The sequence below is a fragment of the Molossus molossus genome, unplaced genomic scaffold (genome assembly GCF_014108415.1).
Source record: "Molossus molossus isolate mMolMol1 unplaced genomic scaffold, mMolMol1.p scaffold_m16_p_10, whole genome shotgun sequence".
NCBI classification, from domain to species: Eukaryota; Metazoa; Chordata; class Mammalia; order Chiroptera; family Molossidae; genus Molossus; species Molossus molossus.
The window spans coordinates 35,064,199-35,076,953 of NW_023425345.1; the positions used below are offsets into that span (position 1 = coordinate 35,064,199).

A 12,755-nucleotide genomic window follows, 5' to 3' on the forward strand; every position below is an offset into this window, starting at 1 on the left:
GGTAAAAAAAACACATGGTGTTCATTTACATAAAAACAAAAAAATTTCCAAGGAGTTTTTAGACATAAGGCCAAAGACTGGAGGGCTAGGAAGGTGTTAAGAGCCATATGTAACATACTATGAAATTTGAGATTTTATTCCATAGTTAATAGGAAGTCGGTGACTGAATTTAAAAATAAGAGAATTATATTTAAGTATCTCTCTCTGGTTGCACTGTGAATGAAGACAGCAAATAGGTAAACCAAATAAGAGGTTATAAAAGTCCCAGCAAGAAACAAAAGGGGCCTGAACTAATGATGTAGTAAAAGTTAGAATGTAACATCATAGGAATTGGTGCTTGTCTCCACACAGGAATGAAAAAGAAGGATGTAGAAGCCACCAGAAGGCTTCCAGGTTTCTAACTTGGGTAAAAAGTGATGCTTATGCCACTGAGCTATAATTGTTAACCCTTTTCCACCTTCCAGGCCATTCACTCTTACTACTCTATTATGGTTTCTTATATTTTCTCTTTCTAAACCCTGTGACAAATGTACAATAGTCTACAGCCATCAAAATGGCCTCAATTATAATACTCACTAGATTAAAAATTAAAATATACTAATTATGGAAACAAACTACAAGTTTCTTGTTTTTAAGGAAAGTCACTTTATTATTATTTACTTTAAATTGTTCCGGGAAATTTTTTTCGTTTTTGTTTTTTTTTTAAATCTTATTCCCTTCACCTTTTTCATCCATCCCTCCACCCTCCTCCCCTCTGAGGTTTCTTTTAACATTTCCAATAAAAAGCCCACACCTAGGTAGTTCTAAAATGGTTGCTTACTTTGTTACCTTTGAAAGACATCTGCTTTCTGCCAAAATTAATATGTTGAACTTACCAGGTTACATTATAATGCATTTTTTAATTTTCACACAGCCAGGAGTCTTTTCTTCTTTGCTGATTTTTTTCAATCTGTATTGTCGGATCTCTCTCACCAATGTATAAAAAGCATCCTCCACTCTCTGCATTGTAAAACACAACTTCTTAAAAGTCTGTTTCATTGGTAATAGTAATTTATTGGGACAGCCATGTGCAAGTTTGAAATTACGAGCTTTACTTGAGAATTTCTTTTTAAGACATCAGATTGCTTGAATAAAACTGGGGATGCAGTTTTAAAATATGGCTTAATTCCTGGTTTGTTCTTTAAAGTCAGTTTTGTTTTGTAATGGAATTAGAATTTTTCAAAAATTTAAATTAGCAATTTGTAGAGATTCTGAAAAACTTACGTACAGGCATGTGCAGTCATTTTAGTTTGCTAGTCATAGAATCAATCAAAACCAAGTTAGATTTAAAGTAAAATTAAATTCTTTATGAGCACTGATCCCCACCCTTCCCACTCTAACCCTGTGTGTGGAGTGAGGAGAAAAGTGGTACAAAAATGATTTTAACCTTTGTTTTTAAAAAACAAAAGCCCCTACAGATACACACCTCAAAAACAGTCAGGTCAAGAGACTGGAATCTTGCGTTCTACCTTCAATTACAACACTGTCCAGTGAATTTCTAGGATGGACAAGTGGAGCTGAAATTGAGGCTTTTATGGATGGATAACTACACTATTTAAATAAAAATGCTAAATGAGAAATGTTTATCATAAAATTATAAAAGTTATGAATTGTTTAACGTGCACGCATTCAGAAGCAGTGCATTCTGTATCCTTATTAGAAAACTTAAAAATAGTATTTAGAACAGTATCCAATTGTACTGGCCTTATACTTTCTAATATTCTTATTCAAATACTCTAAACAGGCAAAAGGGACTTCTGCTTAATATGGGAAGAAAGTTATGATGACAAACACAATCATATATGGCTTTATGGAGATCAACTAAGTTTTAAAAATCTTTTTCAGTCCAGAAAATTAGGCAGTAGCCAAGTGGACAAAGGGTTTAGTTAACTGTTCTGCTAGGTTGCTCAGAAAAATATACCATCAAAGCAGAAGTTTATATCTAAAAGAGAAACGCACACAAATACTAATCCACATATAGTGCAAATTTACTTAAAAGAGGTAGTATTTGTGTGCATTCTTCTCAAAGAATGAAGTGTTCAGAAAAGCCAGTCTATTTTATTGCACATTTAACTTTAATGTGAATGTGTGTTTTTTTAATTTTGAGAATGAATTACTCACTATGGGGATTGGAATATTTTAACTCTCTGAGATTAGTAACATCAGTCTTTCAATGAACCAAATGTGACCAAAACAGACTCAACACCTAAAAAGCTAATACATATCAAATGTATGCTTTGTAGTTTTAAATTAAATCAGGCACAGAGAATTGGTCATTTTAGTATTAAATGAAGTGAGCTGAGAGCTAAGACTTAATTTTTGCACATATCATCGCACATCCATTCTTTATAATAATTAAAGGAAAAAAAGGCACTTCAAATCTTTAGGGTATATTAATTTTTATAAATTTCAAAAATATATCAAGAACTGCTTCCTTCGGTACAGTTTGGTAATTTACCATTAAAGTAAAACTTTAACGTAAAATTCATAAAATTAAGTTTCAGTTAAGAAGTGGGCATCTAAATAATATTTTGATTATATATTAAATTGTGTATCTCAAAAGTTACTTATACCACCCAAGAGATATATTTCTATTCAGCTATCTCATATAAAAATCAATATAGCTCTAGAAAATGTGTACCTTATTTTTAATGGAATCAATTTAAAGTTGATTTATTTTGTAGCTAACTACAAAATAAAAATTTCCATTTTCTGAAATCATTAAATATCTTGGTACTTTAAATTATATAACTACTTGTACCTGTATAAAATTTTTAGTATTTTATAGTTACCATTAATTCTCAAGGAAATGACTTACTCTTACTCCCAAGCCCTTGAAAAATAATGATATATTAGAACTTCTCTGTTAAATAATATAAATAATTTAAGGCATTGAAATGACTTGTAAAGCATGTAAAATGTAAAGCATGAGCTAGCATTTAAGATATTTTCATACATGATTCTCTTGCAATTTGAAAATTAATGCCAGAAATTTAAATATATATATTTACATATATAAATAAAACAAACCAGGTAAAAGCTCATATTTGTTAAGAATATACAGATTTACTCCTGTTTTTAAAAAGTTACAAGGTCAATAAAGAAGTACTAAAACATTCTACAAGAGGAGAAAAACAGTGTTTTGGTCCTCTACTAATTTAGCAGAAGCAAAGTTTGATTGTAACTTATTTGTAAAATCAGTTTGAAAGAGTGTATTTTATAATTGTGCACATCCCATCACCAATACCAGAATATATGATTTTGTTTCCAGCAATGCAGAGAGAGAATTGGAAGCCAATGATTAAAAAGAAAAGATTACTACCCACCACCGAAATATTCAATATTAGGACCTTAGTGGCTAAAACAATTAACATTGAGAAATAAGTATTCTAAAGAGACTTTTTCATTAATATTTACTAATAGGAAATTTAAATTAGATTTTAAGGAATCAATTATTTACCATATTTTCTCAGATTTAAATACTTATTTCTTGGTAATATGCTTTAAGGTCATACTGACATCAAAAGATTATTTTTTATCCTTGTGTGCACCCTTAAACCACTGGCACTGGCACAGAACACTGGTTTCATATTCCAAAATTTGTAGGTAATTTTGAAAGATAAAGTATAGCTGAAACATGCACTACCCAACTGTGGCTAGTTGCTAAGCATTAACTGGCACTTAATAATGTATTCCTGAGAAAATGGCTTATTGCCATATATACTCATTTTCAAATGTCACTTATTAAACGTTAAGAACAAGTGAAAACATGTATGAACAGAAATGCACAAGTTTATACACGTAAATTTTTAAAAATCAAGATACTTGGCAATATTTTCAGATCAGCTATTATCTGAAAACATACTTGTGAGACTAAGGTAATGGAGCACTCCATACTAGAGAAAGAACTGTTACATCATTCCATATCCTACTGTCTATAATGCTTTTACTAAAAGATTTCATTTTAAGCAAGTAGTTCCTACTGAATGGCTTATTACCTGCAAAAATTATCGCAAACTCTTTCAAGGAAATAACACTTCAAACACCCTAATTATAGACAGACAGATGCAAGAATACTAACCTTCTTGAGGGAGAGGAATGGGAGGAACAAGGTGTACTCTAAAAAGCAACTTTGCATTGCCAAATTTCTCAAGAAATCTTGCAAACTGTAGCCCATCTTAGGTATTACTGAAATGCAGCAATACCACTAATTGAGAGGGTAAGTATGCACAGCAGGTGCTCAGTAACTGTTCTATTTTTAACTCATAAGAAGCTAAAGTTCAAAATGCTAATCTCATCATGTACACAAACTACCATGAAACAAAAATATGGCACATAAGGTTTTTTTGTTTGGTTTATTTTTTTAAAACTATTTGATCAAAAGCTTTCTTTAATGGAGGTCTTGTAACAACTAATTTTAGGTATCCAGAAATTAATAACAAAAACTAGGAAGTTAATCACTCAGCATTTTTAAGTTCATAAAACTAATTTTTACATTCTGCTCAAATTGAGACCTCTAGAAAGCAAAAAAGGCTGAATCAGTAGTAGCAAAGATGGTGAGAATTCTGCTTCTGTCATCCACTTTACTAAACATCCCCTCCTCACTTTTGATTTTAGCATGCTGGAAAACATACAGCTGATTACCACAGTGTCAATGTTTTGGCTTCAATAGCCTTTGCCTATAATACAGCCATGCACTGCCCAAAGCAGCCAGGACAATCTGGTAATTCCTAACTGCTCAGATAAATGTAAACTAGGTAGTAGTCTTTGTACAGTAAGAACATAGGGACCACAGACAGCATACTAGCAGAAAATAAAAATCACTTTAGCCTTTCAGAGGTGGACTAAAATGATTGTAAAGAAATATACTTCATAATATCTTAGCCATATAATGGGCTTTTTAAAGTTAATAAAATGTATATTCTGCAACCCTTATCTCAAAAAAGGACTAGAAAAAATTTCCCTTTTTTCCCCCTTTTTACTTCCCTTTCACAGAATGCATACGTTTTACTTTAAATTTTACAGGCTAACAGTAATTTTAAGTTGAAATGTCTGCCCTGACATTTAGAGTCTAATCAAACAAAACAGTTTCCCAGAATCAGTAAACTACAATCAGAGGCCAAATGTAGCCACAATCTATTTTTTGTACTTCCCAAAAGATAAGAATGATTTTTGCATGTTTAAAGGGTTATAAGAAAAAAAAAATGCAACAGCTACTGCTTGTGGCTCACAATGCTTAAAGTATTTAGTATCTGGACCTTAACAGAGAAAGTGTGCCAGCCCCTGACTTCCATCTATGAGAAGCTCTAAATGAATGTCCTTTTCCTACTAGCTTGAATATACTTCTTTTTGGTGTTTGTGTTTTAGGTTCATGCTCAAAGCCAAAACTGTGAGCATGAAATAAGCAACTATTGATAAAATACAACAAGGATATGTATATTTATTTTGTTCAAATAACAAATAAATAATAGCAATAAGTAACAAAATACTCTGCAGAAAATAGGGCTTCAAATTTTCACAAAAAACGAGATGTAAAATGTATAAAATTTACGTTTCATTTTATAATCTCCACAATTAGTACTTGAATAGATCTTTATAAAGTCTTAAAAGCATGCAAATATCAAGTTAATTTCAACAGAAGATGAATAAACTTCTGAAAGGCAAATCAACAAGTCTATGTAATAAAAAAATCAAAGATAAAAAACTAATTTACAGTTTAGTAAAATAAATTACATACAGATATCAATAAAACAAGACATAAATATAAGAAAAGGTGAGCACTAGAAGGTTAAGAAATAAAGTATTACTTTATATCACTCTTTATTTTAATTAGAGGATCCACATAAATGTCTACAAAGCAAATTTAAATTAACCCACTTCTATATCACACATACTACATACATCTCCCCCCCACCCTCCCAAAAACAGTATAAACCTAAAAATCTATTTTAAAAGGAAACCAGGTAGTTTTCTAATTAATTATGAATGCTGTGGTATATTAAAGCATTAATATCAAATACTGAGAATCAACTAATACTTCTGAAATAGTAACTATAGAACAAAGAAAAAAGACAGCTATTTTAGGTTCATCAAATGAGAAGTGCTGGGCAACATTGTGGGGATAACCAGATGCCCTTTTATTGTGCTCTACTGCCTTTCTACTCCAACTATGGTCCATGTACCAAAAATCAGCATTACCTGAGAGCCTATGAGACACTCAGAATCACAGGTCCCAATCTAGACCCATAGAATTAAAATCTAGATTTGAATAAGAAGCCCAGTTCATTCATACGCATATTCAAGCAAGAAAAGCACAGCTCTATCTGCAATAGGCAAAATATCTTAGGTTTTTCCTTTATAAAATTTAAACTAAAAAGTTAACTAGTTTAAAAAGTATCTTTGAAAAGTTAGTGCAAGTTTAACAAAATGTTAATGGTAGTAGGTTTGCAAATATTTTCAATAAAATTCCTTTAATTTTATGTTTGTAAGTTGTTCGTAATAAAATGCTGGGGGGGAAGTTATAAATATTATAATCATTTTTTTTTAGTACCTCCTCTCTAACTGAAAACAAGGAATCTGGTCAGAGAAAACCAATAAAAAGAAGACAAAAACCAAACTTCTTCCCAGCCTATGAACCTGGAAATGGATGTGAATAAAATCTTAATTCTTCTAAAGTGAAGTGAAGTGCTGTATATCAATCTTTTCTTTAACCTATCAATCAGGTTTTAGAATGAAATACTGGTACTATGGTCAAACTATAGAAATTCAGCTTTTAATCCTAAAACAATGACATTTTTAAAATAGAATCCACTGTTTTTTCACTGTGTACCAAATTTGTACAACTTAGAAAGCAGTACTTTTCTACTGGGGAAATAGACATGTATACTAGCTGAATAATGGTTTACTTTTAAATTTTTATCTCTCCACAAAATTCATTGAAAGTTCTAGAATGAATAACTGTTTTTATAACTTTAACTATGTATCAGTTCATCTATTTTCTTAACCCCCAGCATTACAGTTTTCTGGACTCACAGGTACATATAACCAGACAAAGCCCAAAACAAATGTTCATCTTGTATGGCACATAAAGTGACCAATTTCTTAGTATATGAAAATTGTATCTTTATGTATTCCTTTCTAGAAATTTTTTTCACATTTAAACTCTTTATTTCATTCAAGTAATAATAAACTAAATAATAAACTAAAATTATTTTATTTTACCTAGAGAAAAGTTACTTTTAAAATATTGGTAATTTAAAAAATAAAAGTCAAGATCAACCTGGCATTAATTTTTGTCAGAACAACCCAGTAAATGAATAGAATAACTGAGAATTTCTATTTATTTTCTAAATATTCTCTTGCTTTAATGAAAACTTTCTCCAAAAATAAATATATCCTTTAAAAAATTCTACCAGAGTAAAATACTTCAAATACAACAAAATTTAATCTAGAAACACAAGACACAGACTCTTAAAAGCACTTCTTAAATAGGAAACTCAATATTTGTTCCCCTGTTCTTTCACTTTATAAATATAACCGGAAAAAAATCCCACATTTCTTAAATCCTAATTGTAAGATGTGCTGAGTTGAAGAGAATGTTCAACTGGAAAGAAACCAGTTTTAAGGAAACCAAAGTCAAAAGTAATACCATGAGGATTGGATTAAGAAGCACTACCCTCTCACATCTTTAAGAGAACGTTTACTAAATAACTAGCTTCACTTCCTATTTTAGTATAACAGAAGGAAAAACTGATAAATTACATTGAACAATATAATAGTTATGCTCTCAGGTATGTACATTTATTAATGTTTTGCCCTCCTGCCCTGAAAATGACATTAGGAGTTATATTAGTAAACTATGAATAATTAAAATCACTTGATACAGTTTACAGAGAATAGATTTGTATTTATTACAATTTTACTTACTTGTCTTGTCTTTGCTGATGTTTCAATAAAAGGAATTCCGTAACTTCTTGCTAAGTCCTGAGCCTGTTTTGTGTCTACTGTTCTAGAAGGCAAATCACATTTATTTCCTACTAGGACCATAGGTACATCTTCAGAGTCTTTAACTCTTTTTATTTGTTCTCTAGGGAGGAAAAAAAAAAGTTACATGAGAGATTAGAAATACAAAACTCTTTCAAAAACTGTATATACCATTTCTTATAAAATATGGCTGAAAGAAGACTTAATTTAATTTTTGGTTTCCACCACACCAAATTTTCCTTGTTTCTCCTTTTCATTATTGTTTTTCTCCATCTTGAACAGAGAACTTCTATGTCTCTTAAAAGGTCAAATACCTAAAACTACAGTCTAGGTCATATGCAGGTAGGTCACATGATAAAACAGAAAATATTGAAAATTCTAGATGAAAGAAGTATTCTGGCTGATTTTTTTTTTCCCTCACCCGAGGACATTTTTCGATTTTTTGTTCCGGTAGAGTGGGAGGGAGAGAGAGGAACAGAGAGAGAGAGAAACATCGACGTGAAAGGAACACATCGAGTGGCTGCCACCCGCACAACCAACCAGGGCCAGGGACAAACTGCAACTGAGGTACGCGCCCTTAGCGGGAACCGAACCTGGGTCTCTTCAGACCGCAGGCCAACGCTCTAACTGCTGAGCCAAACCGGCCAGGGCTGATTTTTAAAATTATAATCTTAGAAACACATGTTAAATGTGTATGTATAGAATTAAAAATATTTTTATAAAAACATGAATTATAATATTAACATAATTTTCACATTCCTTTCTCACAAAAGAGCGCCAAGTGGATTTTTATTTCTATGTGGACAACACTAATATTACTACACTGTTTATTCTGTAAACATCCTTCATTTTCAGTAAGATGTGCATAAACTCTAAATTTGGAGTAAAATTAAATTTCTTCAAAATACTAAGTGAATTTCAAAGATACAGCATGAAATAAAAAGCCAGTTATTTTACAAAAATATTACCACCCATCCCAATTTCTTTTTCTCTATGACTATAGAGAAAACATGCTATAAGGAATGTTAACTAAAATATTAAACCTCTTAACTAGGCTGTTAAAACATAGATGAATGGGATATTTGCTTAATAGGCAACTTTAAAAAAACTGTAAACCCTCAAAGAAACAATATAAGCTATACTTAATACAATAGTGATTATTTTAATAAAAGTAGTTCGTTTCAGGCTGATTTGTCAGTTTCTTTAAAAAATAATTGTTCTGCCCAGCTGGTGTGGCTCAGTGGTTGAGCGTCGACCCATGCACCAAGAGTCTCCAGTTGGATTCCCAGTCAGGGCACATGCCCAGGTTGTGGGCCCAATCCCCAGTGGGGGGCATGCAGGAGGCGGTCAATCGATGTTGTCTCTCATTGATATTTCTATTTCTCCCTCTCCCTTCCTCTCTAAAATTAATGAAGAAAAAACAAAAAACTAATTGTTCTAATACTTCAGTCTTTTACAACTTCAGAGTTGCGGGTTTTTGTTTCTTTCTTAAATATCTAATAACCGATTCCAAGAAACTCTATACTAAGTATACCTGATTATTTTTAAGGCTATTTGAGTGGCACAGCCTCAACTACATTTTCGTATTTTGATGGTTTTCATTTTTATGATGGCTCTAGCTAAAGCCTTGTTTCCCTGGTGTAGAGTAATTAAAAGCACAGGTTTTAGTCAGGCCTAGGTTTCAGTCCTATGCAAGCTAGAACAAGTTACCACCATCTATGCAAGCTAGAACAAGTTACGGTATTCAACTTCTCTAATCCTCAAGAACTTCATTTTCAAAATAGGGATATTACCTACCTCATAATTATTCTAAAATTTAAATTAGATCATTTATGCATGGTGATTAGCAAAGACTCAATAAATAGGAGATACAATTATTCCTCGATGTCAATTTATTATACTCAATTTAAACCCACCTATAATGGTGAATATCTTCAAATGATTTAGTATTATTTATGGCAAATACACAAAGAAAGCCCTCCCCAGTCCTCATGTACTGGTCCCTCATTGCACTGTACTCCTCTTGACCTGCTGTGTCGAGAATATCCAAGAGACAGGTTTCTCCATCAATTACTACTTGTTTCCTGTAGGAATCCTGAGAAGGGAGAAACACAGTCTAGATTATTAGGTGTACCTTTTACTTTTAAAAAGGTATTAGACACAACTCAAGAAAAAGAACCCAATTCATAACTCGGCAAATGACTTGAATAGATATCTGTCCAAAGAAGACAGACTAATGGCCAATATGCACATGAAAATATGTTCAACATCATTAGGGAAATGCAAATCAAAACTCTAATGAGCTACCACTTCACAGCCATTAGGATGGCTATTATTTTTTTTAAAAGGGGGAAAAATACCAAATGTTAGTAAGGATGTGGACAAACTAGATCTCTGTCCACTGCTGGTAGGAATGAAAAATGGTACAGCCATTGTGAAAAACAATTTCGCAGGATTACCACATGAGCCAGCAATTGCAATCCTTAGTATATAACCAAAAGAAGACTCAAACAGATATCTGTATGCCAACATTCACAGCAGCATTATTAACAATAGCCAAGATGTAGAAACAACTGGAGTGTTTATTAACAGATGAATAGATAAATAAAATGTGGCATATAAACACAGTGAAATATTCAGTCATAGAAAGGAATAAAATGGATGAACCTTGAAAACATTATGCTAAGTGTAAATAAGCCAGACACACACACAAAAAAACAAGTATCTATTATTCCACTTATACGAGGTACCTAAAATAAATAAAGTAACAGACAAAAAGTAGAATAGAGATTACCTGGGGCTGGGGCCGGAAGGGGTTGGAGAGTTATTGTTCAATGGATGTAAAGTTTTAGTTTGGGTTAATGGAAAAGTTATGGAAATAGAGCTAAAATGGTTGTCCAACACTGTAAATTTACTTAATGTCAATGAGATTGTACACTTAAAAATGGCTGCAATAGCCCTGGCCGGTTTGGCTCAGCAGTTAGAGCGCTGGCCCGCGGACCAGAGAGTTGCTGGTTTGATTCTGGTCAAGGGCACATGCCACGGTTGCGGTTCAGTCCCAGCCCTGGTTGGGGTCATGTGTGAAGCAACCAGTAGATGTGTCGCTCTTACATCGATGTCTCTCTCTCTCTCTCTCTCTCTCTCTCTCTTCCTTCCTCCCTTTCTTCCACTCCATCTAAAATCAATGGGGAAAAAATTATACACACACACACACACACATATACGTATATACATATACGTATTATATGTATGTATATACGCGCGTGTGTGTGTGTGTATCGCATCAGGTGAGGATTAACCGAAAAAAAGGCTGCAACAGTAAATTGTATATATATTGTAACACAATTTTTAAAAAGCTGTTACACAGAGATTCAACAATGTAAACGCACATTTTAGTAATAAAAAGACCCAAATTCCTATAAAAATAGTTATTACAAAAATGGAATAGCTCTAAGAACTCTGTTATTTAGGATGATTTAGATGGCAAAAAAAATAATAAATCAGCTTACAAATAAATGTCATGCATCCATTTTACTTATATTCAAAGGAACGCAAAGAGAATAGTCAATAGTGAGGATTTTAATGCCCTATCCATTTCTGAAATCCTGGAAACAATATCTCACTGCCAGATGGATACTATGATAATTACAAAGAATGTGATTATTTATCTGTAAATTCTGTGGGGGAAAATAGGTGGATATCTTAAAGAGATGATGCAACTCTAAGATTGAGTAAAGTTAAGGGGTCAGATAACATTAACAGAATCTTAAAATGAAAACTTTTGATTTGCATGTCTAAAAGATTTCACACCCTCTGTGCCAAAATAGCCTCAAAAAAAATAAGAAAAAAGGGTGCAATGTGAAGTCATGGAATGAGGGCTGAATAAGGGTATGAAGTATAAAACAAGGGCACTGTTTCTTATTGTTCCACATGTGGGCTTAATACCAAAGTGTCTTTATTTGATGAATTACATTAAAGATCATTCATTTCATTATTAGAAAAGAAGATGGTCATTAAAAATCATGTTTTTAATAAAACATTTAAGTGTTTACAGTAGAATACAAAGATAGATTTATCTCTAGGGATGGGCAAAAAGGAGGTTTACAATTATTAGTATGTGAAATGGTTTATTCTTGCATTATTTATTTATTATCAGACTATTTCCCATATGAACCATTATAAACCTACTTTTTCCCCACCCCTAATATGTAGCATGACCCCAATAAAATATATGTTCATATCAGTATAAATATATCTGTACATATATTTTAAAACTGATGGTATTACATAAAAATGTTAATAAAGGCTGTCTTTGGTGGAGATAATTTAAGAAATTTATTTCTTGCTTTTTTTTTTGGTACTAGAGGCTATGTTAAATGTATTTCTTTTTTGGCTTTTAATTTTTAAAAGTGTGAAAGACTACCTTATTAGACTATGATCTCATACTTATCTTTTAAAGTAAACTGTATTTTCCATACTATCTATAATAAAAGTTAATTATCTCACCAGTCAGGAAAAAAAGGATAGATATTTATTTTCCAAGCAAGCTCTTTATTAAAAATTTGAACATTTGGTTGACATTTTATTATTTTCGCCCACTCCCTTAATTAGCTACTTGAAAGAACTCTTGCATATTGTAAATTGAAAACCAGTGTTGTGGAGGTAAAATAAAAGAACAGGAATTGAGAGCCAAGTGTAGTCTTGGAGTCGAACCTTTATTACCCAGGTGTGGC

The 12,755-nt window shown here is 32.1% G+C and overlaps 2 protein-coding genes across 5 annotated transcripts in view; one reads left to right on the forward strand and one right to left on the reverse strand.

Moving 5' to 3' along the window:
- ETFRF1 (electron transfer flavoprotein regulatory factor 1) overlaps positions 1–12,755 on the forward strand; it is a 38,850-nt gene that overhangs the window by 13,349 nt on the left and 12,746 nt on the right. The window lies entirely within an intron of this gene.
- Positions 1–12,755, reverse strand: part of KRAS (KRAS proto-oncogene, GTPase) — a 35,821-nt gene that overhangs the window by 4,761 nt on the left and 18,305 nt on the right. For 2 of the 4 annotated variants that reach the window (XM_036253017.1, XM_036253019.1), the window contains exons 3-5: positions 9,939–10,117; positions 7,966–8,125; positions 876–999 (exon numbers count right to left, since the gene is read on the reverse strand). In XM_036253017.1, coding sequence (XP_036108910.1) covers positions 880–999; positions 7,966–8,125; positions 9,939–10,117 — 459 coding nt within the window. In that variant the 3' untranslated portion in view covers positions 876–879. Of the gene's footprint in view, positions 1–743; positions 745–875; positions 1,000–7,965; positions 8,126–9,938; positions 10,118–12,755 lie in introns of all 4 variants that reach the window. The other 2 variants (XM_036253020.1, XM_036253018.1) reach the window with 2 other exon arrangements.